The sequence below is a fragment of the Herpailurus yagouaroundi genome, unplaced genomic scaffold, assembly GCF_014898765.1.
Source record: "Herpailurus yagouaroundi ecotype Mexico unplaced genomic scaffold, PumYag 166, whole genome shotgun sequence".
Classification (NCBI taxonomy): domain Eukaryota; kingdom Metazoa; phylum Chordata; class Mammalia; order Carnivora; family Felidae; genus Herpailurus; species Herpailurus yagouaroundi.
This window is the reverse complement of record NW_024412407.1, coordinates 17,166,270-17,192,774: the sequence shown is the minus strand read 5'-3', so window position 1 is coordinate 17,192,774 and position 26,505 is coordinate 17,166,270. Positions and strand designations below refer to the sequence as shown.

The 26,505-nt window shown below is 37.4% G+C and overlaps 1 protein-coding gene across 6 annotated transcripts in view; it reads left to right on the top strand.

Moving 5' to 3' along the window:
• The window catches only part of BICD1 (BICD cargo adaptor 1), a 266,844-nt gene extending 240,907 nt beyond the window's left edge, over positions 1 to 25,937 (top strand). The window contains exons 9-11 of one of the 6 annotated variants that reach the window (XM_040488474.1): positions 3,260 to 3,268; positions 14,187 to 14,262; positions 19,790 to 25,937. In XM_040488474.1, coding sequence (XP_040344408.1) covers positions 3,260 to 3,268; positions 14,187 to 14,262; positions 19,790 to 19,877 — 173 coding nt within the window. In that variant the 3' untranslated portion in view covers positions 19,878 to 25,937. Of the gene's footprint in view, positions 1 to 3,259; positions 3,269 to 14,176; positions 14,263 to 19,789 lie in introns of all 6 variants that reach the window. The other 5 variants (XM_040488477.1, XM_040488476.1, XM_040488475.1 and 2 more) reach the window with 5 other exon arrangements.
• Positions 25,938 to 26,505: the final 568 nt, after the last annotated feature.

Below are 26,505 nucleotides of genomic sequence, written 5' to 3'. Positions count from 1 at the left end.
TACTGAAGGGATCCTCAGGAAAACAACATTGTGGCAGGAATGTACATATTAGATTAGACAATATTTTTTATTCCATGTTGACTATTTTAGTATAAGTATGTAGTTTTAAACCCACGGAAATTGAAATTTTCTTGTTAAATTCTTCAAGGAAAAAATGAAAATCTTCCCCAATATATCCATTAAGTGAAAGAAAATATAGTTTTTGATATACCTAATTATTGCATATTCAGGGCAAAAGTGGTCAGGTCATACTTGTGTCCTCTAGAGTCCAGCCATGTGGTGCTAAAGATGGAGGCCTCCAGGGGCACCTGGGTGGCTCAGTTGGTTGAGCGTTCCACTTCAGCTTAGGTAATGATCTCGCGATTTGTGAGTTCGAACCCCATGTCAGGCTCTGTGCAGATAACTCAGAACCTGGAGCCTGCTTTGGATTCTGTGTCTGCCTCTGTCTCTCTGCCCCTCCCCCATTCCGTCTCTCTCTCTCTCTCTCTCTCTCTCTCTCTCTCTCTCTCTCTCAAAAATAAGTAAACATTAAAAAAAGGAAAAAAAAGAGGCCTCCATAAACTGGCTAAGTTCAGAAGGATAATGGAGGGGCATAGATGGGCTGGGACACACAAAAGACACAGGACATTCCAGGCAATAACTGCCTTCCTCTTCTGATTCTGCCCAAATGACACTTTCTAGCTCACTAAAAAATATCAGTAGGCAGATAGAAAACATCAAGGAGATGTATACCTCTAGGATAAGTTTCTAGATTAGAGATCCTGCTTCCGACTCACTGAATTGACCAGCCTCTGCCACTAAAGGACCAACTAGTCCAAATACTGAATTTAAAAATTGCTCACGTTCTCTATGATCTACCTGTGCATGCTCCCAACTCAAGTCAGGGAACAGCCTTTATTCTGCCAACCTGTCATCAGTTACCTACAGCACCTAACCTTTAGTATCTTGGGTATCCTTTGTGGGTGTCAGGTGCTACAACTGTCTAGCACTGGCATCACCTTGCCTTCATATCCCAAAGCGCCTTATGCAAAAGAAGAGTTTTAGTATTCTGTTCTGTTGGGCAGCTGGGACCTCCCCCTCATTGTATTCCAGGGGAGAATAGCCATCAGCCTCTTCTTTGCTATGCTCCCACTATTTAATCCTGTTTGTTGGCACTAGTCTATTGTATTCTACTGTTTGCCCTCACTGCAACTACTTAACAACCTCTGTTATTTTAAAACAAAACTCCTCTGATTATAAACATTTCCCAGGATGTTAAATCCAAACTTCAGCTTTCAAAGGGATGCTTTATATCTACAAAGAACTCTAAGAAAACATAAGAAAAAGCCACAATGGGTCTCCAGTGAAGCCAATCTTGAGGTTAACAACAGTAGACTCTCCTTTACATTCATAATGATATATGGACAGAGCTTCTCCCAACTCTGGAGACTCTGATTCTATGAGTACACATTATTCCCTTCATGATCGGGACTGGAGCTTGTGTACAACCATGTTTCTAAATAGACTTGCAAGTAAAAACATTAAAATATTTCAGTACAAGTAGTACACTGTCCAACAAGAAAAAGGAATATTCCCATTATCTTAAACAGAACAACCTTTTTTTGTTTGACAGTCTGAAGTGTCTATGTGTTATGAACTGACTGTACAAGGCAGAAAAGAGCAGTGTCCCACACTGAATTTTTGCAGTGTGCTAATGCTTTGATTTCCTTCCCAAAACTGATGGGACTCAATTTCTAAAAGCATACCTAGATTATTACACATGATATGGAGGCCACTGATTTAATTTAGATATGTTTCTTTGGTGCCCATCACCAAACTCTCTGGAGGCATTAATAAATAGCTGGAGAACGGACCTTTCCACGTGCTAACACTGGCTTCAGTGGCTCTCCTGAGCTCTGGGCAAGTTGGTCAGGGTCTGAAGGGGCAGCCTGAATTCTGCTGGGAGCATGGTGCAAATAATGGGTAGATGTAATGCTCATGGGAAGACTACACTTGCTTGAAATGAAGTAGTGAAAAGGTAGTTCCATAGCACTTGCACCCAGACTACTTACAGTGACCTAGTAATTAAACTTGTACAGCTCATCGACCAGAAAAGATTGACCGTGGGTGATACTCATTACATGACAATGGAGCCACCCTGGCTTTCCTTTTGTGCAACAGTATGTCCCTTCTTCTACACACCCCTCTCTTCCACCATCTATTGATGCTTCTTTGGTTGTCTTGGCAGTTTCCTCAGTGTATTGTGCTTGAAAGGTATGAGAGGAAAAAGGAAAAACACCAAACAGTTGACTTTGTTCCTTTCTCTTGTTTACTCTGAAAAAAGTAAAGTCATAAAGATGTCATATAACTCTTAATTTTATGGTCCTTTAATTGTCACCTCTCAGCCGAAAAGAAACAGTCATTAATGTGCTCTCCACATCACAAATCCAAAGTTTTTAGGAACTGTACATGTAAAAGCCAAGTTCGTTTCCATTTTGCTCATTACTGGACTCTGGAGATTTCCTTTTTCTTTTTTGGTGTATAGGTTATGTCACTTTCATGTGTCCAGACCGTAAATCAGATCTCCTTCAGGGGGACTGCCCAGGTAATGGCATTAGTCAGTGAAGGTTCTCAAGAAACAGACTGATCAGATTGTTACTCTTAAAATAGTTAAAGGAAACAACTCTAATTTCAAATATTTGCATTGATTTATATGAAAATGTGTGTGTTTATTTTGCAGGATACTGGTTTAGAAACAGGACTGTCATTTTAGCTAAACCTACTTTTAGTGGATATGAAATTGTTGCTTTTTTTAGTTGAAGGGATAAACTTTCCTCATGTGAAGTACTTTTTTGCTGCTCCGATGCTGTTCATCTAGTCTGTTTTTTGCTCCAAACTGGGCCTTGCCTTCCAATTCTTCATCACACATAAGGGTATGTCTGACTCCAAATAGAACCAATCGATGATCAGCTTAGATGGTAAGATCTGAAATTACAAGTTTAGAGTAGGAGGGAGTACCATCCCTGGTACTCTGGTCAAATGGCACCCAAGACTGGCACAGATGTCACAGGGAGGATGCTGTTTAGCTTACCTTGCACACCGGTTTCTGGCAGCCCACAGTCACGGCTCCACCTCCATTCATACGTCCTTAAAAAAAAACAAGTATAGATTAGTTGCTTACTCTGAGTAGGTATTTATGGAATAAGCCGTTATGTAATGACACAGAATCAGTTAAACATACATTTTTTTTCTCTTTTTATGCACTACTTGACATCAAAAGCAAAAAGAGGTAAGTTGGCTATAAACCTGTAGGTGAACCTCATTTTCTTTAATAGATTTATTCTTGAGTGGCTTTGCTTCAAACAAGTTTCCATAAGTCAAATACTTTTACATTAGGAAGCTTGTCATTGTAAATCCTTATTCTTTGATAAATGAATAAGCACCTTCTGTAAACCTGGATTTTAAAAATATTTAATATTTAAAGATACTGCTTTTCCTTTAACCGAGTTATACCTAGGATTTAATTTGCTTGTGAGGACATAGTGCATTTTGTAACACTTGGTTTAGTTTGGGGGTTTCTGAATTGTTTCCCCCCAAAATATGGATTACATCAGTATTTCTTCTTTTCCAAGAAAAGTGAAAAAAGCCAAGAAACAACTGACATTGGTGAACATCTATAATTTTCAGATCCATCGCTTTACAGAAGAGGATGCCCTGAACCTCTCAGAATATTTTCTAGTGTTGACTTTTTTATGATGAAAAAATATTAAATAAGAAAATCAAACACATTTCACTGAGTGGTGTCTCATATATTTTTCTTTTCGGGATATATTTTTACAATTGATCTTTTTGGTGGGTTTTCGGTGGTAGTTTGTTTAACTTATTTCTCTTTTGTGTCTTTTTGGTGATGAATCAATTCTGACATTTCAAAGGTATAGCTGGTCTTCATCTGCTACGTGCTATTATTCACTTTGCTGAATGAGAACAGACCCATCATACCACCTTGAGTTAACTCTGCCAGCTAACATTGTCCTTGGGAAGGTCATTTCTGAACAAAAGGCTGTTTTCCAAAAGGTGTCTAATTGGTGTAATAATCTGGTAGCAAAATGTACTTTTACCTCTTGGTGCCACTGTATTTCATCCCCCTCCCCTCCTTTATCTTCTGTCCTTCCCACCGTAGGAGTTGATTACACATGTGCTCATGGTTTCATTATACATTGTTCAGGAGCAGAAGGCTGACTATATTGCAGGGCATTTTTATATTTCTCTTTTGCAAGGTTTGAAATAAAAAACAGATTGTGAATATTGCTTTGTTTTATCAGCTAGTTATGTGATATCCATGAGGACAGCAGATGGAAAGCTGGGTGAAAGTTTTTGTTTAATCTATGATGACTGAAAGGTCTAAAGATGCTCCCTCTTCTTCGCAAGTCATGCTCTGATTCTACATCATTGAAGACAATTTTAATGCTTGTCACCAAAATGTGATAAACTATATGCAGTTGTCATTTGTATGAAGGCAGAGCCAGTTTAAAGATGTGTTATCAGGTCATATGTTTGCATTGTCTATATTGAATTTTTTCTATGTATTTCAACAATTCTGTCTTTACTGTTCTCTGGAAAATTTTAATGAATAATGATTGTTTCTATCAAGGGTATAAATGTGTCATGGAATTTGCTGTGTTAAACACTGATGGAAAGATAAGGCTGAAGTGTCTGGTGACATGAATTAGCAGATTACACTCCTGAGTAGTCAGAAATAAGGCTATTGTCCTATCGGTGGATACTTTCAGAGAAACTAATGTATTCACAGGATATGTTGTATGTTTAGCAAACAGGGATGAGATAGCCAACTCTATGTGTTTGATTATAAAATGCTAAAAGTTGATTCACAGCTATCCATTTTTATTAGTGTCAATGTACCTTTAAGTTCATCATTAGACTTTTACAAATATTTCAACTTTTCTTAATTACTGTTTATATTTATGTCAATGTTTCTATTTCATGCTCTCCTTATTATTTTTCTTTATATAATGTTTCTACTTTAAATATTTCTTTTTTTTTTCCTAAATATTCTGTATGTCTGTTTTTTTCAGTTTATGTGTATAGGCATCCATAGGACTATTTAAGCGTTCAAGCCGTTACTATTAGGAGAATGTATTTTGATGCTTCTTTCCATGAACTTTTCTGTTAATTCACTAACACACTATTAATCATTTTGTAGATTTAGTGAGGAATAATTTAGTATTGATGTTATTTGGCACACTTTAAATAATGGCACTTAAAAATTATTTTCAAGATTTATACATCCGAGTTTTACAATTATCAAAGGACAATAATTAATCACCCAATATCACTAAATTAGCTCTAAAACCTCTATCAGATAGTATTTCCTCCTTCTTAATTCTTTCATTAGAAAGATGATGACAGGAATGCCTAATTATAAACTCTCCCCTCTTCAAGTGGATCCATCAGACAATGCATTAATGAAGTACTAATAAAGAAACAAATCCAAGAATCCTTTAGGGTAGATTAAATCAGTATATTAACAAGGATTTTTTCACCACATGCACCCCCAAGCAAACTATTGTGGGGAAACGAAGAATTATAAGAATGATAAGACAGGGTTCTCTCTCTCTGAACCACGTAGAGTGACCAAGGAGATTAGACATACTTCAAGGACAGCAGTGGTCAAAGCTGTATACAAAAGGAGTTTAGGGAAAGCAAATGCTTCCCTCTGGGTGGTCAGGAATAAAAACAAAACTTGTTATTTCTGAATGGTCCAAGAGAAGAGCATTTCAGATGAATGTAATGATAGGGGCAAAAAAAAAAAAAGAATCATTGTCAAGATGATTTCATCATATGGTCTATCTTGGCTTTTTAAATTTTACTGTTGTCAAAGGCATTTACTTAGTTACTTCAAGCTGAAAACCTCAAGGTCACCTTGACTTCTCCCCATGGTGTTCCTCATGTGTAATCAATGGCCAATTCCTGTCCATAGACCTGGGCTGTATGCTTTCACAGACATTCTCTCACCTGGTCTGCAAAGTTGTATTTAATGTCCTCACTTAACAGAGAAACTGAAGCTCAGAACAGTTAAGTCACTTCTTCGGTGTCCCTCAGCTACTGTTTGGTAGAGTAGGATCTAACCACAAAGGTCTCTCTGATGGACTTTAAATCTCATGCTGAAATGGAGGAAAGTTGAGGAGCACAGGGGAGAGAGAATGGAGAATGAAGAGGAAGGCAAGGAGACCACAGAATTGCTGCAGAAGTATCATTGGCAGATGGAAGAAAATTATCATGATTTACCCATTATCCATCCCCAAGGATTGTTGTGTAAAGCCCTCACTTAAGATCTGGCTGTAGGCATAAGTATGACAGTAACTAATCATGAGGAGCATCTTTGTGTTGTTATCTGCAAATATCCAGAATTCCTGTGTTTGGGAGGCTTTACTTTAATAATTATACAATTTTTCTAGAAACTTGTATTCAAGAAAATACTCAGATATCATATTCTGTCATCGGTTTAGTTTTCGCCAATACCACTGATTTGACCACTTTGGCATTTAAAATGCTTTTTTGCTAAGAAGAAAGTCTGCAGAAATTCGAGTACAGATGTTCATTTAGAATTTGTGCTTCTGGCCTTTTGTATATGTCTTTTTCCCTGAGTTTCCTTGAATTAAACCTTATTTATTTGTCCCAACTCTTAGACTGTTTAGAGTTTGGAAAAGTTTAAGTTCTCAGTTTACTTAGACTAGAGAAGTACTGGTGACAGAGTAAGAGAGAAGAGTGGGGGTGCTAACTGCTTCCACTTTGGAGCAACTACAGAGGCTCCACATTAGTTTGCTAGGACTACCATAACAAAAGACCATAGACTAAGGGGCTTAGACAATATACATTTATTTATTCATTGTTCTGGAAGCTAGAAGGCCAAGATCAAGGTTGGGCAGGATTTGTTTCTCTGGAGGCCTCTCCCCCTGGCATGTAGATGGCCACCTTCTCTTCACATGGCCTGTGTGAGCCCATCCCTGGTGTCTCTGTGTTCTCTGTCTCCCAATCCCTTCTCTTTATAAGGCCATCAATCAGATTGGATTAGAGCTGACCCTAACACAGCAGCATTTTCACTTAATGACCTCTTTAAAGATCCTGTTTCCAAATATACAGTAGTTACATTCTGAGGTAGTGGTAGGGCTTCCAACATATGAATTTGGGGTGACAAAATTTAGTCCATTACAGATCCATGGGGCATTCCACTGGGCTTGTGTTCTCACTGTGCTTCCCTCTGCAAGCGTGCAAAGAACATCACTTGAACCTTTCTGATCCTCAGTGTCCTGATATCTAAAATGAGGATCATGACAACCAAACTCAACTGAGTTTTGTGAGCCCAAAAAAGCTTTATAAAAATCACTATAAAAATCTTACGGAAGGTACCCATGCACAAACTCCTTAACCTTGGCCTCAGGTTCTTGTTTGCAAAATAAAAATAAATCCTATCTCTTTTAAGTTTTTTTAGGGATTAAAGAACTGTTGCATGCAAAATGCTTAGCCTAATGTCTGCAAATATACAGCACTTACTGAATGTTCCATGTTACCATTATTTCTCATCCTTTCCTCTTCCTTCTGCATTCCTTCTGCCTGCTCTTCCTTTTCTGTCATGGCCCAAATCCCAAATAGTGACTAGTTTGGAAGTATATGGCCAGGTGTGTGGAAAGAAGAATGAGGGATATCCTTTCATCTCTCATAAGGGCACAAAAGAGGATGTCTCTACGTTTGGATCATTAACTAAGGAGCCATTTTAGGACAATCTATAACTATCTCTGTTGACCTTCTGTTTAATAACTTTCATCGTTAAATATTTTTCTTCTCCTGTTAATCATCTGTCCTCATTGAAAGGTCCTTAATGAATATTGACCATTTACTCCAAGTAGGTAAGATTTTTGTTCCAAAGTGATATCCATTTGAAAATAACAGTAATATCATTATTTATGACAGCAGTTGTTTAAGTGGGTAAATTCAATTACTGAGCCCATCTTTCTTTAACAGTCTTGGAAATAGTACATCAAGTAGACAAAGTGATTAACTGTCTCACCAAGAGGGATGTTTGCATTTGTATCATGATTTTCATTTTCCCTGCCATTTTTGAAGTATGTGAGTTGCCATTTGTAAATGAGAAGGGGGAAAAAAAGGAAAGCACACATACGATTCCTTCCCACTTTTCTTGTTGAAGGAAAGATGCTAAAAATATCATGGCCTTATGAAAGATGAGGAAAATGTGCTCAGGGAAAATATGGAAGTGAGAAGGTGAGTTCCTAGATGAGTCAGAGAAAGAAATGTGGAAATAGAATTTTTATATAATGGAAAAGAAAGATATTTCTCTGATCTGTAGACCAACAACCTTGAGGCTGATTCTAGGGAAATTTCTGGAAGCTGATGGGTTTCATATGCTCAGTATAGAATAGGGATCACTAACAGCCAGCATGAGTTCATCAAGAATGACTTATGCTAGACTTATTTTCATTCTCTATCTTGTAAGATCAGGAAGAGTGGTAATATAATATACCTGAATTTTGGCAAACAACTGACCAGGTATTTTATAATGTTTTTTAGGATAGAAAAATTCTAGATGATGTCATTGTTTAGGTCCGTAACTGGTTGAAAGACATCTTCAAAGGGCCCAAATTCATAGATTGGTACTCATGACATAAGGTCTCTACTTAGCCTGACCCCATTATTGGTTACTAATCTTAGATAAAGGTGAAGATACCAAGGTCATGATTATCACATTTTCTAATTTGAGGGAGAAATAACAGGGAGAGGACGTTACTATACTAGATGACAGAATAGGATCTAAAAGATGCATCAGGTAGGAAAAGGTGAGACTTACTGGAGATAAACATAAAATTAAAAGTATGTGAAGGGCACTTGGCCGGCTCAGTCGGAGGAGCGTGCAACTCTTCATCTCAGGGTCATGAGTTCAAGCCCCATGTAGAAATCACTTAAATAAAACTTTTTTAAAAAGCACATGAAATATCGCATTGGGATTCCAGACACCCCAAGTACAAGTTGGAGGAAGCATAACTGGATGGCACCCTCTGTAGGCAAAGTGAGCTCGTATGAAACAGTGTGACACATCTGCCGGAAAAAAAAAAAAAAAAAAATCCATGCAGGCTTCTGCTCTTTGAATAGAATCAGGATATCTCAAATGAGGCAAGACTGCCAGCCCACCCCACCAATCACATCTTATCCCACATGATTTCCTTTCTGAACACCTCACTTTTAGAAGATTGTTGCACAAACTGGAACATGGTCAGAGAGTAAGGAGGCGAGTGAGGGAAGTTGAAATTGGGTCCTGTGAAGAGGAATTTGCATTATTTGGCCCGAGGAAACCTCAGGGGACAGGGAATTTTCATAGAAAGATGTGTAGCGCCTGGCGGAGTCTGTGGTCATGAGGGAAGGAGATGTGGTATGGAAAATAAGAGCTCATGAAATGATAGGGATGCATCAGTTCTCAGGTCTGGAACCCCAGGGGTGGGGAAGGCTGGCCACTCTGTAGGGGACCATTTGCCACAAAGAGCTGCTGCTACGCAGAGCATCTGGCACCAAGGAAGCTGTCCCTGCAGCCGCAGGGTCCTCATCCTCTCACCACTGCCTGCTGAGCCCAGTGTGGAGCCAAAACACAGAGGCGGTCCCTGCCTCCTTCCACATGAGGCTCTCCCTCCCTCCCCAAACAGCCACCAGGAGGCTCATGGGACCTTCTAAGGCATTGACTTTTTAAAAAATTGGTTCATATTTCTAAGTTGCATTAGGAAGTTTAAAAGTAATAGAAGCCAGAGGGGAAAACCCTATAACCAGACTTTCTCTCCCTAATCCTTAATTTACAGAAATTGCATATTATCTCCATTCTTGCACCCTTGATCTTGCTTTGTGTTTTGAGGGAATTGGTTGCCTTCAAATTACTGTGTCATCTATCTGGTGAAGTTCTTATTTTTTTTAACTTTTTTTTTAATGTGAATTTATTTTTGAGAGACAGAGGGAGAGAGAGAGAGAGGGAGAGAGAGAGACAGAACATGAGTGAGGGAGGGGCAGAGAGAGAAGGAGACACAGGATCTGAAGCAGGCTCCAGGCTCCAAGCTGTCAGCACAGAGCCTAACAAGGGGCTCGAACTCACAAACCGAGAGACCGGGACCTGAGCCAAAGTCGGCCGCTTAACCGACTGAGCCATCCAGGTGTCCCTGGTGAAGTTCTTATTTATGTTTCTTTGACTCTATGACCCCCATATTTTCTAGAGGCCTCAGCATCAGAAAAGTCTGCCTGTTTTAAATACTTGCTCTGCCACTTTCTACTTGTGTGACGGTGAGCAAGTTAATATATATGGTGATCGTGTATTAATTTAATCAATGAATGTTTGTGGAACACCTACTATGATGTCAGTTCTGTATTTGTTGCTAGTGCATGAAAAATGTTAAAGGAAAAAAATAGCCTCAGGGTATATGAGATTCTGATATCGTTCCCATATATCAAAAATACTTATTTTCTTATGGCAGGAATAGTGAAAATAATACCTCCAGAGCGTTGCTAAGACTTAAAACAGATAACTAATATAAAGTTCCTAAGAGAAATTACATCATGTTGATTCAGCGAATAATTTCCTTTCTTCTTTCTCCTTCCTTTTTTTTTTTTTTTAACTTCCTTACTAGTCGGCTTTATTTATGGAGTAATGTCATACAAGGGTAGTCTTTATGTGTATACCAGTATAGACCTGTCAATGCTTTAAGCTATAATATCCCTTATTCATCTGCCCTCGAGGTACTAACAATCTCTTGAATATGCTATGACACTTCTGAAGCCTGTGACCTTATGAACATACAGTGTTATCTAGTTCAGTTCTGAACATTTCAAATACTTTAATTTTTTGATAAAAGATTTTATTACTATTAGTAGAGACCATAAGCCATTTATAGTTGCTAAGAAGTTCTTTGGCTAACCCATCATTTTAGGCATCAGCCTAGATGTTATAACCTCCAGGAAGCATTTTCTGGCCATTTAGACTCAGTTAAGTATTTCTGTTCTGAGATTCCTACATTTTCCTATCCTGGAAAGCAATGCACTGATTTGTGTGCAAATGCAATTCAGCCTTTGGCTTATACAATCCTGTATTCAAATTCAGCTCCACCTCTTGGTGGACTTTGGCTACTTAACCTAAGTCCTCCTTTCCTCATCCATCAACTGTGATTAATAAAACAGGATTACAGGAGAGCATGCATGTTAAGTGCCTACCCAGTGCCTGGCACATGGTAAGCAATGAATAAGTGCTGGGTGGTTATCATCATCACCATCATCATCATCACCATCACCATCACCACCGGCATCATGACACTTACTGTAATTGCTGGTTGAATATGCTTGTTTTACCCAATTGGCCAAGGACCATATCTTCTCTGTTTTCCTTTTGTCCCCAGTGCCTCACAGATTTGAACACATACTCAGAGTTTAGTAACCTGATAGTTGAATGGTTGTGATGAGCTCAGGTGACAGTAGTGACTCCTGGAGTACTTTAATATATCCTGCATGAGTCACATAATTGTCATCTTTTATGCCCTCAAAAGTAAAGGGATTTTCCCAATCCCCAGCCCACCCACTTCATTTTACAAAGTACATGCTAGTACACATCCCACTGTTCAGCTGGGCTAGATGTATATGTAACTGGAAGGCTGTCAACCCAATAAGAGAGTTAAAAAAAAATTTGTTTTTAATGCTTATTTATATTTGAGAAAAGAGAGAGAAAGAGACAGTGCACAAGTGGGGGAGGGGCAGAGAGAGACAGAGGCAGAATTGGAAGCAGGCTCTGGGTTCTGAGCTGTCAGCACAGAGCCCAATGCGGGGCTCGAACCCATGAACCATGAGATCATGACCTGAGCTGAAGTCAGACGCTCAACCGACTGAACCACCCAGGTGTCTTGAGAAGAAAGTTTTAGAAGGCAAGTCAGAGCAATATGGCTGTTTTTCAAATTTTATTTTTCCATCTATCACCATATTATTTGTGGAATTTGCTTTTTAACCTTTAAGGGCAACACTTGCTAAGTACTTATAAATAACAAGTGCAAAGTAGTAATGATAATGAGCCCAGAGGTGATGTTGCTACTAAAGTAGAAAAAACTGATACTACAAGTGTAAGGAATATCCACCACTTATTAAACAATTCATTAAGGGAATACACTGTGGTCCTGCTCATCTGGTTGCTAAATTTTATCACAGAGCATATTTTGAATGAATAATAATTTGTAACTACCTTAGCAAAAAATATTTCTATTGTAAGGGAGAAATAGGAAAAAAATTAGACCATGTAAACCCTCAAAATTAATTCTAAGGCTTGTCATTCCACAGAGGCCAAAATTTTTTAAAAGAAGAGCTTTACCTCCCTGGAAATGGAAGACATAGGGCCAAATTCCAGAGTGGTTTTCCCAGTGTTCACTTTCATTTCCATCCATTGTATTTACCCAAATACACCATAGGAGGGCAGCATTCTCCTGGTTAACTTAAACAAAACTGCTGATCGTATCAAAATCATTATCTGAATTAGCCCAAGACATCCCTAAATTATCACTTAGATGAGAAAGCTGTTGGAAAAGATAAAAGGAGCATGAAGGAATTCATCCTTTAAGACTCTGAGTTTCTACAAAAGGGAATCATTGAGTTAATCAAGCTGCAAAATGAGAAGACAAAGTTAAAGGAAAGAAAAAATAATTCTCCAAAGTGGAGAAAATGGAAATATTTGTTACATTTGAAAGACTTTTACTAACTATGATAATCTGAACACAAGCTACTCCGTGAGAATCAGATCTCATTCTTATTAGCAAGCAATAATTAATAAGCTATTCTGCAACAAAGACCACCTATGAAAGGCTCCCTTCAGTAATGATGTTCCCTTGAATGAACTCAAATCAGGCCTGTCTACTTAGCATCACAGACAGCTTTAAGTGTGGTTTCAATGTTGTAAGCAAAAGCAGCAGCAGTTTTTATAAATTTTGGTATTCTGGAATTATATAAGCAGGTTTTGCTGTATTGAGAATATACTGGCTTTAGAACAAGTGATACTTAGACACAAGCCTGTGAATGGAAATTTCAGTGAAGCCTCAAAAATTCAAGGCTATAAATCATGATTTTATAATTTGGCTTAAATGTTATCTTTATAACATATAAGGAAAGAGGTTTGCTAAGCAAATCCATGGTCTAAGCAGTTAGCAAAAGGACATGCTGCAATTATTTGAGAATAATTGAATTTTCAAGTCTAACTCTAATTTTGACTTTTCTGCAAAATCTTTTTGCAGAAATATGACACATGCATTTCTAACTAGCTTCTCAGGTGACAGTCTGGTGCTAATAAACAGACTATTCTTTGATTATTTTAGAACACCCAGTACACGGTCTTTCTTGGGAGCAGATGATTAACATAACTGATCAGCTAACACATGGCGTTCACTAACTAGCATTTTGCCAACCTAGTGTGAGTAATATTATGTGACTTTAAAATGGCAAAAATATAACAAAAGTGATTCTCCCATTCATGTTATCTTTCTCTATCAGTCCAAGTTACTAACAATTAGCTATTGTAATGAACATTCTAATATTTCTGCTAGCAGTTCTTGCTTTTGATTAATAACATTATCAGAAAACTGTAAAGATGACGCCTTTCTCTGATATCTTCTTAATCATGGAAAATATTGTATTGCATGCTTTTCTCAATGTACCTATGGGATTGACAATATGCCCATGTGTTCTGGCAATAAAGGCAATTATCTGAATGTATCCCATTTTGGAAAAGCAGACCTAAGTGCAAAACATGAAATTACCATCAAGTTCAGAACTTGAAGATCTTTCATTATATTAATAGGTCCCTTATTTTTAGATGTATCCAGATACCAAATATGAATGGCCACATACGTTCAAAAGTACTTGAGAAATCTCACTAATTGTGAGATTAATTGTGAGACTAATTGTGTCACTAATTTTTTTAATACTGTATTTAAATAAGAAAAACATCTTGTCTTTTCTATTGGCATCATTCAGGGGGGAACAGAGCTTAATCCAGATGTTTCAATGAGAATGCACATTCCTCACTAAATCTCTCAGGCAACTGCTTTAGTTACTGTTACTAACACGATGCTCCGTCATCTCTTTGTATACATGTCTAATTTATCAGTTTCTTGTAGATTGTCAGCAGCCTGCTGCCTCCGTACCGCCACAGTGCTCACAACTAGCCGGGAGGCAAGACTGCCCAACTGTCAGGTAAATTTGGATGTCATTTCTCTTCTCACCCAGCTGCATGTCAGATCCATGGATCCCAAGCTCTCCTTTCTAACACCATAACTTCCTATCCATGATTATATTTGCTACATTGTATCTCAAATATGGGCTACGCTAACATACACTGGATACCTGAAGTCCACGTGTACCCGATGGAAATACAAGAGAGCTAGAGTTGATTTTACTGGCTGCCAGTGGGTAGACTAAGGGCTACCTTCAGCTCCCTTGTGTGAGTAAATAGTTGAATTAGTCCAGTGGTTCATTACCTTCCCAGATATAAAACCTGGAATTGTTAGGATGCTTGTCCTACTTTTTCTTTTGCTTGTCTTCTGTCCTTAGAATATAGTTCTCAGGCAAAAAAAAGCAAGAAGAATAGAAAGCATATCTCATGTCTGTGGCAAGATAACTTTATGAAAATGTTTCTCTTTTTTCTCCACCCACCATCCTCATTAAAACTGAATTTGAAAGCTGGAGAATAACTTATAATTGGCATTTAAAACGAATATTTGCAGTGATAGTGCCCTTTATGTAAGATTAACTGAAGAATTTTAAAGACAGCTTTACATATTCCCTGGACACTAAGTTGGAGAGTTTGCTGACGACTTCTGTTCCAATGAAAGCTTTACAAATCCATCATGAATTTACCTCCACGTGGCTGCACTCCCACTCAGCATCAGAGCGCCCCCCTCAGGACCTCACATTCTTGTGGAATACTTCATCTCCAGTTACTTGGCCTCTGATGGTGCCAAGTTTTTATAGTCTGGTGCCACTTATATAGTCTACTTATTGTTCTTTCCGGATTTTAATTTGTGCTTTGCTCTTCTACCAGGGCAAGGCTGGTTTTGAGCAGGGGCAGGTCTAATTGTATTTCTACATATGTCAGAACTAGACATCAGTAGCTGGCTGCCCGTGGCCATGGGTTAGAGCCAGGAGGACTGGGGAGCCATAAGTGCTCCCCAGAAATACAGTGGCAGCCAAAGCCCCCATGTGACTTAGTCTCCAGGTGGTTGTCCAGCCAACTGTAGAAGTGAAACGGGGAGTTAGCAGGAAACGGTGCATGATTAAATAGGCCCCAAGCCAGTATCTCCTGATTGATGTCTAGTCTGCCAACAGGATTCCAGCAATAGGATTTTTACTTTAGAAATGTTCTTTGCTAACATATGAATGCCATTTTATTACAGCAGCCAACTGTAGAGTCACTTTAATTGTGTAAGTAATTGAATATAATTATAAATGTTCACACCCAACCTAGCGGGACTCTGTGTGTGGAGTGCTGAAGGGGTCTTAACCCGCAGTCCATTCTCCACTGGGCATCCCCACTGCTCCACCGATGTTCAGCACCTGTTGATTACAGGAATGAGTGAATGAGCTCTGGAGGCAGATAGTTTGAGTTTAAATCCTACCCCTACCACCTGCTAGTTGTGTAATTGTGGAAAGTTGCTTTTGCTGGCTCAGCTTCTGTGTGTGTCTGTTGTTGTTTTGTTTGTTTGTTTTTTTCCATTTATAAAGTAAGGAAGAGAATAGTTTTGAGGGATTCTGTGAGGCACAGGCCTGATGCACACACAGTGTGCTCTCAATATCTGTTACCACTACTAACCATTCTCAGTACCTAACTGTTCCTCAAGGCAAAGGCCTGTGGTCTCTTTCATAACTTCTCTAATTTGCTTGTGGAAAGTGTGAGGAAGCCTACGTCTTATTTATTTATTATTATTTTTTAATTTGTTTAAATTTACATCCAAGTTAGTTGGCATATAGTACAATAATGATTTCAGGAGTAGAATCCAGTGATTGACCTCCTACATAGGAGAAGTCTACTTCTTTAAGTGTTTCAAATGGGTAAGGAATGGAAAGGCTAGTGGGGAAATTTTTTACATTGAATTTTATTTCACCTTCCTTTCTTTTTCTTAGGAACCAGTTTGACTAAATGGTTACCTGCCCCAGTTCCGTATCTTCTGAGTGTACAGAATTTAGGTTGTTTGCTACACCCCCACAGGGATTATTTCTTTTAAAGAAAAGCAACTTAATGAATTACAGATGTTTCCAGTTTCTACCCATGTGAATGCAGCATGGTCCAAGCTTCCGCTGTCCCTTATTGTGGTCCACATAGAGAAATGATAAAGTACATACAGACCTGAAAAGACTGTCCTTTTCAGAGTCACTGAGATTATGATCGTCTTCCTTCCCACCCACACCTGCTGCCAAATGGATTGAATTTGATGCCCTCACTGCTCTTTTCACTTCTTTCTGGCAAGAAAAGTTAACAGCCAACGTTTGAATTCTTACCATGTACCTGACATGTGTTCAGTTCTTTACAGTTTTTAATCATTACAACCCCCCGAAGGTAGGCACAGTTACCCCACCCATTTTTAAGCCAGGACACTGAGGAGGAGGAGGAGGTCACATGACTTCTCTGGGGTCACCCATCCTGAAAGCAGTTGAGCCCAACGAGTCTGGCACCCATGGTCCCACCACTACAGTACACACCAATGTGCTGCCAGGTGATGCTCACCGATTTTAATTCTGCTGTGATGAGCATAGAGAGCATTTAAATCACCCATGTTGACGCTTTATCCCTGCCTGGAAAAGGAATGTTCATTCCATAGAAACATGAGAAATGAAACGCGCTAACAGTGTTGAGTAACCATACCTCAGTGTTCTCTATCTCTGTTTCTCACAATGAAAATTATCTTATACTTCCTTCAGCTTACATAGGTGATCAAATAAGTTTTTGGGCATATGGTTTTGAATACATGAGCATTTTCCTCCTATTTTTCATATGTGCTTTCTACAGACTGATTCCATTATAGAGCTAAGTTATTGCAATTGTTTATAGATGATAGATATTATAATATGGACAGAGTGCCCAAGGTGTTGCAGCGTTGGATGTAATATTTAGATATATGCAGATGTTTCTTATTTAGCACTTCTCCCCTTCTATCAAGTAGTTGCTTATTGGGACCAAAAAAAAGAAACTTTCTGAAGAAATACCCATTTTTATAACTTAATAATAGTTTCCTAAGCCAACTGTTTACAACGTGATCTACCTACAAAAAGTAGGTTCTTAAATGGTAAAGGTTGAATAACAGGTGGGTTCCTGAAGGTGTTTAGCCATCAGAACTCAATACGTTCTGTGCCTTAAATAATTAGAACTTCTCTAATATTTATATCTAAGAAACAATTTCTTAACCTGTAAGCCAATGTGTGATTGCATTTTTATGGAAATTTAAAATAGCCATAGTGTATTATAAAGTTTTTATGGAGGTGCCTGGGTGGCTCAGTCGGTTGAGTGTCTGACTTCAGCTCAGGTCATGATCTCACTGTTCCTGAGTTTGAGCCCTGCATCGGGCTCTGTGTTAAGAGCTCAGAGCCTGGGGCCTGTTTCAGATTCTGTGTCTCCCTCTCTCTCTCTCTGTCTCTGTCTGCCCCTCCCCTACTCATGCTCTGTCTCTCTCTCTCTCTCTCTCAAATAAACATTAAAAAAATAATAAAAAAGAAATAAAGTATTTATGATCCCTCACTTTATGTAAAAAATCTGAAATAATGAACAAATTTTGAAATCATCATGAATAGCATAGTGTCATGGTGTTGGGCCAAGCGGACCATAACTTGGAGTTAAGCTGTTGCGACACCCTTCAGCTGGTCAAGCAGAAATGCTTGTCTTCTTTGATGAAGAAGAGTATTTGAACGACATGGGGCCTTCAAACAGCCGTCTTGTGTAATGTGACTACCCCATGCTGCTTGCCACAACTTATGTTGAATAATATGTTTCGTTCCCCCCAGAAGAAACTTGTTCTTAATTATGCAGATTTAATAGAAAGAAGCCCTGTTAGGTCCGTGGGAGAGTCTGTCTGCTGCTGTGTTTCCTCCGCCATCTGACTCTGTGTGGAGGGTGGAGGAAGACTCTTGCCATGCGATATTTTTTTAGTGCTTGTGTTGAAGCTCCAGCTCTCCCAGGCTCACCTACCATATTTTAAAAATAGCTGGGAAAAATCATTGTTATTGCTTGTTGCTCTTACCAATACAGAAGAGCACCCCTCCTCTGAAAGTAAATTCATAGCAGTTCAAAGAGTTTGGGAGGTAAAGATGACCTCAAGCAGATTGGTATTTTACATAATTATAATTTTGTATTAAAATTCAAGAGATATACTTGAAGGATAATCTCAGTACCAAAGGTAAAAAGTATTTTTTTTAACGTTTATTTATTTTTGAGCGAGAGAGAGAGAACACGAACAGGGGAGGGGCAGAGAGAGAGGGACACGCAGTATCTGAAGCAGGCTCCAGCCTCCCACCTGTCAGCACAGAGCCGGACGCGGACCTCAGACTCACCGACCGTGAGGTCATGACCTGAGCCAAAGTCAGATGCTTAACTGATTGAGCCACCCAGCTGCCCCAAGATAGAAAGTATTTTTAATGGCAATTTTTAATGAATTCAATGATAATATTAGCTTTAAAAACTATGCTTAAATAAATAATAATACTCATCATCATGGTAAGCCATGAATACTTTTCTCAAATATTACTCCTGACAGAAATGAATTCTATGGTACTGAATTCCATAATATATGAGGGAAAAAGCAGAGTGTTAGAAAAATGCCCATCTTTTTCTATTAAAAAAAAATCCCCATAGTGTGTGTTCCCCTCCATTAGTTACCTTTGAAAAGGTCTGAACTCCAATGTGTTTTATAGTTTTACCGTAGAAAATTCAGTGATTTCACTCCCTTATCCTGCAAGATTATTCATCAAAACATTGATGAGCCTGAACATTTATGTGTTCATTTAAACTGGAGGCTCTCCAAAGTGGTTGTTTGGAAGTCTGTATTATATGCTCATCGAATAGGAAGTTTTAAAACTGTCCCGTCTGATTTACACCGCTAAGCTAAAGCAAGCAGTGGCGACCTTTAGAGCAAATTAGGCTTCCATAGACAAAGGACTTATCCTATGGAATCTGGATCTACCAGAGAACTGAAGAGTTCTCTAAAGACTTGGTCCAGCATTGTCTGCATTCCCCTGGAGCCTGTTAGAAATAAAGATTCTCAGGTCCCCCCTCAGAGCTATCAAATCAGAATCGGCATTTTACCAAGATCCCAGGTGATTGGTGTGCACATTAAAGTTTAAAAAGAACTGATTTGAAGAAATCTTGCAACTAACCCAAAGACCTGAGGGAAACGAGACTGTGTGCAGAAATTAAAGAGCAACATTGGGGGAAGAGTTATATATGTCCTTTCCCTACCACATTTTTCTTTTTCTTTTTAATTCCTTTCTCTCTCTCTCTCTTTCTTTCTTTCTCTCTCTCTCTGTCTCTTTCTTTCTTTCTTTCTTTCTTTCTGTGCACTGTTTTGAAAAACTCCAGTCGTCTTAGCATGCTTTAGATTTAAACCATTTATTGTGCAGAGTTTCTGTGTCTGTTTTAAAATTTTCTGTGAAGAGATTGTGTCTCTTTAACCCTTACAAGTGTGCCTGGCCCCCTGTACGTGTGTTTCTTGCTGACACGCCTGTTTCTCATTTTCAGTCCTGACATAGCTCTCCCTGACGAGCAGCCACATTCCAGCCCGCAGTGCGCCCCTCTCCACTGTCTCTCCAAGCCTCCTTACCCCTAGTCTCCATCTCCCACGGACGAATATCTGAGGTGAATGCTTTGTAACCACACACAGGATACTGCCCAAGATCCCGCGGGTGTTTTCTTCTCGGGTGTGAGAGGTAGGATTGGATTCGTGTTCGTCATTTTGGAAGATGAAAGAAAGTTAAGAAGAATAACACAAAGCACAGACTCCAGTGTGAAGAAACATTTGATGGTTTCTCTAAGTCACAGCCAAACCTCTACAATCAAATGGCTATGGTTAATTAAAAGCAAGAAATAAAAGGAAACAGGAACCGTGTATCTCAGATGGCTGGCTTTACCTCGATAGCATAAGAAAGACCTAAGACAATGTAAAATACATAGATTGTAAAATCATCTTTCCTTGTACTTCTAATTCAGCTATAGAAGTCGATTCCCATATTTTTTTGTCATCAATATTTATTTTATACTTTATTTGCCACATGACTTATGTCTATAAAAATCATTTCTGTGAGAGGTGAACTTAATTCATTTATTTTTAAATACACATAATTTGCTCAATTAAGTATGAGTTTTAATTTGGCTTGAAATCTGGAATTGACCAGACCATGGTCATATTTCTTGCACAAAATAATAAATGAGGTGCATCGGAATGTTAACAATAACTGTATTTTGCTGCTACACTGATATTGTTTATGTGCTTATTTACATTAACTGCTGGTGGGTTTTTTTCTTTAACTAGAATTCTTTACTTGATTTTATTAAGCAAATCTAAGAAAGACTATGTTATGATTCACTGACTTACTCAACTTTTGACAGCATCTTTAATTTTTTAAAACTGCAGACAAGTAGATCACTGGTGCTGCTCTCTTGTGTGTGTGTATGTGTGTGTGATAATGTTAAGGAAGCTAAATAACGTTAAGGGGGAAAAAAGCGTGTTCATTTAAAGACCAGATTTTTTTTTTTTTTTTTTACTTTCCCAAATTCAGGGTCCCTAATCATGAGTCTTTCCTGCAAAAAAGGTATCAAACTGGGAAAAAATATACTACATAGATGTAAGTTAGCCTTTGATTAATTAATTTACCCAGAAAGTGTTCAAATTTTGATTAAAAGTGTATGTTTTGTTGTTGTTAGGTTTTTTTCATAATGAATCTTCCTTGCCAAAAAACAATAAATAAACCTTAGCTCATTGTCTACTTTTGACAAACACTCAGGTGCCTACAATCATTATATTATATTGAGATAATACATGTTCCTAGTTCATTTACAGATTCTGCTGGGTAACTTTTATGACTTGATTTAAGGCAGTGGATTTTCATAGCAAAATTTCTTTTGCACATAATCTGACGAACAAGGAAAACAGCTAATTGAGCTGAAAGGTCTAACACTCTTGGGCTCCTTAAATACCAAGTGCTGCCCACACAATCGCTCCTAGCCCTGATTCCTTGTCTAGTCAGGTAGCCTTAACTTATTTAAAACCATAACGGTTTGACCTTTTCATGTAACTGTATCTGTAACTTCTCTTCAAAACAAAAACAATCCTCACTGTTAACACAAAAGATAGTTAACAATGCAGGGCTCTAGCAGTGGAGATCTAGTTGTGGAGATCTCAGCTTCACGGGTGGGGGTAGGGAGCACATTCGTGGATGGTCTATCAAAGATGGCAGCCAGTCAGTAAATCATAAAGCACAGTGCAGGAGCTCTCGTCAGTTGTACGTACACCTATTAGGTAGTGGTCACTATTACCAAAGCAACCAAGAGGTTTTGAGTTCCTTATGTGAGTGCTATTTTCAACAGTGTCATTTATTATGCAGCTTGGAGTAACTGGAAATCTTCACCAAAGTAAAGATTCAGGTTAAAGTAACAGAAACAAGAAACAAAACAAACCTTCATAAAGTCCTGATCGTGGCAGCCAAATGTTCCCTCGTTCCTACCTGCATTGCCTTGCTGTTCTTAATCATTTCCTTCATTTTGTCAACGTTTTATCTGCTTGGTACCAGTATTAGTGAGACGGTGTGGATTTCGTTGGAGTTCAATTCAAAGAAACTATCCCATACCCCCTCCTACTTTTTCTTTCTCTGTTTCCTCTTTTTATTTCTCTTTCGAGCGTTATGTTTTCAGACCTGAGAAGTGGCATGGCTGCTAAGTTGACTTTTAATAAAAACTGTTTGTGCCTGAGGGAAAATACGCCTTTTTAAAAAGTACCTCAGAACATCTTCCTCTATTGCCTCATCAACTTTGTTGGTGGTACAGGGATTCAGCAGTAAGTATTGTCTGTGTGGAATACAGGGCAGTACTTCCTATTGACAGTGCAGTATTGCTTTCGTGCCCCTTTACTCTGTAGTTATGACCTGGTGAAAAGCCAAGGTATAGACAACACATTTATTTCTTTCAATACAAGTTTATCATTAAGTCTATTATATGCTGGTTTTATTTCACTTCTTTATCCTAATAGAGTGGGAAATGCTTGTTTTGAAGTATCAATTCTATAAAGTTGTTAATTTTAGCAAACTTTGCCAAGAAGATATAGAAACGTGGAAATAAATGTCTAATTTTCAGCACAAACTTAGATAATAGTCCCTAACCGGTAAGAGAGAATTCCATGTATTTACACTGTGGCATCATTTAGTATAGTTTAAACCGAGCCATATCTATATTTATTTATAGGCATTTAAAAATTAAATATGTGTAGCATTGATAAAAATCAGTACCTTTAAAAAAATCAGAATTCAAAAAGAAATTGAAAAATTGAAGAATCAGTGAACAAACCTGAAAGAACAAACCTCAGTGAGACTGACTGAAGACAGACTTGGCGAATGAAAACCAACTACAGAAATACAATAATATTGGTTAATCATTGGAAACACAGTGGGCAAAGACGAAAGGTAACCGGCAAGAGCGGTTAGCAAAGGAACTAGTAGTTTTTTACAAGTAAGCACAATTACTATACTAAAAAGAAGTCATTACGCAGAGATGCTTTCCTACTGAGGCTTTTTCTTAGCCAAAAAATAAAATTAAGTTTAAAGGAGCAATAAATTGCCTTTGGCCTGAGTGCACAGGAGTATACAGGACCCTTGGATTTATCTTTCCAGTCAACTTGTATTTCATCAGATCCCTCTCATACATACAATTCTGCTTCAATGAGAGGAATCTGAAGAACTTTGAGAAAACGAAAAGTTATTAAATAACTAAGAAAGGACCTATTTAGAAAGATGATACTTTTATTTAGCTTAAGGAAAAGGAGGTACAATAGTGATCCTCAAGCCAAGAAAATGTAACAAACGAGAAGTACCGGTTATAGATATCATTATTAAGCCTGGAATAAGAAAAACTAAGTCTTTAGTGTGAAGGATTTATATTACCTCTATGAAAGAGATTTTTAACGGTGGAAAATAAATCAGTGGAACTGATAATCATAAGGAATTTTTGTTTTTCAAAAATTAAATACTATTGGTTTTCTAGTAAGGATTGATAGGTGGCAAGGTATTTTATGATAACATATTATAATTCTGGGATTCCATAATCCTATGCCTCTTTTGAACTTGAAAATACTCTGAAGTAATGCTGGTTAATCATAAAATATTTTATCCCTTGAAAATAGGATAACAATCTTAATTTTTCTAAGATCTCTGATAAAAAACAAGACCACTGGTATTACTTTTTCTTCCAGCTATATTTCATAATATCTTTAAAGTTGCCCAGAATGTAGTAATTTTAGTATAAAAAGCCTCAATTGTCAGAGTCTAAAAAACAAATGTCCTCAGGAATACTTCAGAAATAGAAAGTATGCAATCCCTTGGGGGCCAGATGCCTCTCAAATTTTATCTTTTCTTAAAAGGATCTTCAATCTCAGTATTTCCTCTTTCTAATGCTTTGGAAAATATTCCTGTACAGATAGTCCCTCTGTTTCCAACAACCATGAAACATTGGTCATATAAACCAATGGGGAATGTGGACGGTATTAAATAAAATCCTCTACAATTCTCAAGTGGAAATTACAAAATATGAAAAAGAAGAAATGGAATATATTTTCTACTAGGATAAGAATGGCAAATTTTAATGTGTAATTATTGTAATCAATCAGCCAAAAGACATAATCTGTCTTTCAGAAAGACATATCAAGGGAAAGTAATCGATTTCCAGTAAGGAACTATGTTGATGCAGCCCAAGGATTCCAAAGGCATTGATATTGTAGATCTAAAGGAGGACTTAGATTCAAAAGGAACTCTTAGGATAAAGTTCACAATTAAAAAAAATTGTCCTCCAGACTTTTTGTTTGTTTTTAAGCCAGAATGATTTAAAATAATCCTTGTATTTAAGATTGCAAAAAATTTAGAAGAATATGTTTTCAAATAAAGGGAACATAATTCTTGACAAAGCTGTTGAACTGGAGTTGTGATAAATGGCATGATCAGTGCTGCTATTGACAAGGAATTTTTACCTTGAAATCAATTTCTATGGACATAGAAGACCAATCTAGCTCCCGAGTGACCTTTTCCACTGTCTGTAATTATGTCCCCAGATGAGTTGCATCTGTAAGTAAATTCATCTTTACTTAAATGCCAAGTTAACTGCCATAGTCCCTGATGTGTTGCATTTGTAGCCTGATCCAATTACGTTGACATCAGAAGGATTTTGTCTAGACATCTCTTTCATCCTTCTTACTCAAAGTATAACCGCAAAAGATAGTTAGTATTAAGGTGTGTTCCCCAATCGATTTTTCCAGAAATAATGTTCTACTTACGAAGAAGAGGAGTAATTAACTGCCTTTACTTTAAGGGTGTGAGTACATAAAAGTATGCGTGTAAAATGTTTGCATGAGATATTTCACATCATGTAAGCTTTCCCATATTCATAATATGAACACTATAGAAGTCTTATTTCTCTTGTGATCTTCTCTCCATTAGGAATGTAAGGAGATTATTACCTATATCTGGTCTCCTTTCCATATTGAAATGCATGGCTCTAATCCTCAGTGTATTTTTATCCCTTTCCTCTGGAGTTATTTAAAATTTGTCCTATTTAAACTGACGCCTGAATAAACTACCGAGCCAGATTATTTCTGTGATTGGAGTTTAAGTGCTATAGAACATTGGTCAAGAACACATCTTTATTTTAACTTTTCTTTCTTTCAGAATTATTCTCTGATCGTTATGGTTCTCTAATAAAAACACTGAGAAGTAAATCGAATGTTTTTAGTATAGCCGTATGCTTTTCTTTCTAAAGTCGTTTAAAAACAAAGATCAGAGAACTATAAAGAGAAATGTCATCATTTTGTTGATAAATCATTATTCAATAATAACAAATATCCAGAATGAGTCATTTTGTTGTTTAGGTTTATAGATTTGATTATGTACCAAATCTTAGAGGAAATAAATGATTTTACCATTATTGCCACAAAATTTTTAAGCTCAATGGTTTGACTGTTAAGAGTCAATTAAACAATTCTTTGAAATCTTTTATGATATTTTTATAATCTACTCAGTGTTTTTATTTGCATGATTATGCATATATGATGAACCATATATGATTCTGAATTGTATTTCTTTCCAGTATAAACATTTGTGTAATGTGTGGCCCCCCTGATTTGTACACTATATAATTGTTGTTGTAAAGATTCTGCTGTTCCTACATTTAATTGCAATTTTGTTATTGTACCTTTTGGGATTAAATGATGTGAAGTGTTTCCACCTAATGATAATACCATATGAAAACATGACTAAAAGACTGATCTAAGAAACTCTTTTGTTGCTAATTATTTTTTAAAATCCAAATTTCAAAGGACACTTGTTCTCCAAGACATACACATTTATTTTAAATTCAGAAAAATTCTTATGAATTTATTATTGCTTGTTCTTTAAAATTTTTTTATTATAGACAATCCTCAGTGAATGTTTCGTGGGAGAATCCATATATGATATGTTCTTGTATTTGTGTAATCTGATCATGCACTCAATGGTTGGAAAAGGAACTCCAATGCTAAGAAAATAACCAAAAGCCAATATATCGATTCTTATATCTTGGTTTATGTTACCAACTGAATATGGTGTAATGCATAACTCTTTCCAGTAAATAAACTGGTTATCTTTTGTTCATTTCATCTATGCTACCTTTTTATCAGTTTGAGCGATTTTTCTGTATGTCATTTTGATTTGTACTTACCAAAAAAGAAGAAAGTATAGGAGTTTCTATGTGATTTATATATTTATTCAAAGAGCACTTATTTGAACTGAAAACTAAATGCTTCCCTTTGACATTTCTACACATTCCTATTAAGTAATGTGTATCAAATTTGCCCATTTTCTCCATTTATCATCTCTCGTACCTGTAATCTTTTCTAAAAGGGTATTTTGGCAGGAGGATACACTTAGCTGAATTAGATTAGGATGTACCAACATGAAGAAAATGTTCAAAAAAAAAAAAAAGGAAACATTACTTTAATGAAAGAAGAATGAAGAAGTTTGTATGCTTTATTTTGGAATACAATCCTTCTTTGTTCTCTTTCATGTGAAGGAAGAGCAGAGTCCCAAAACTTGGAGGAAGGTTAGTTTGCTAGCTCCTTCTTCAACTATGTGTTGTAGCAAATCAGCTGCATTGGGAGTTATCTGCTTTGACGTGATTGTATTTCAGGAAGTGGGAGAGAGGGAGAACCAGGCAGAATATGGACT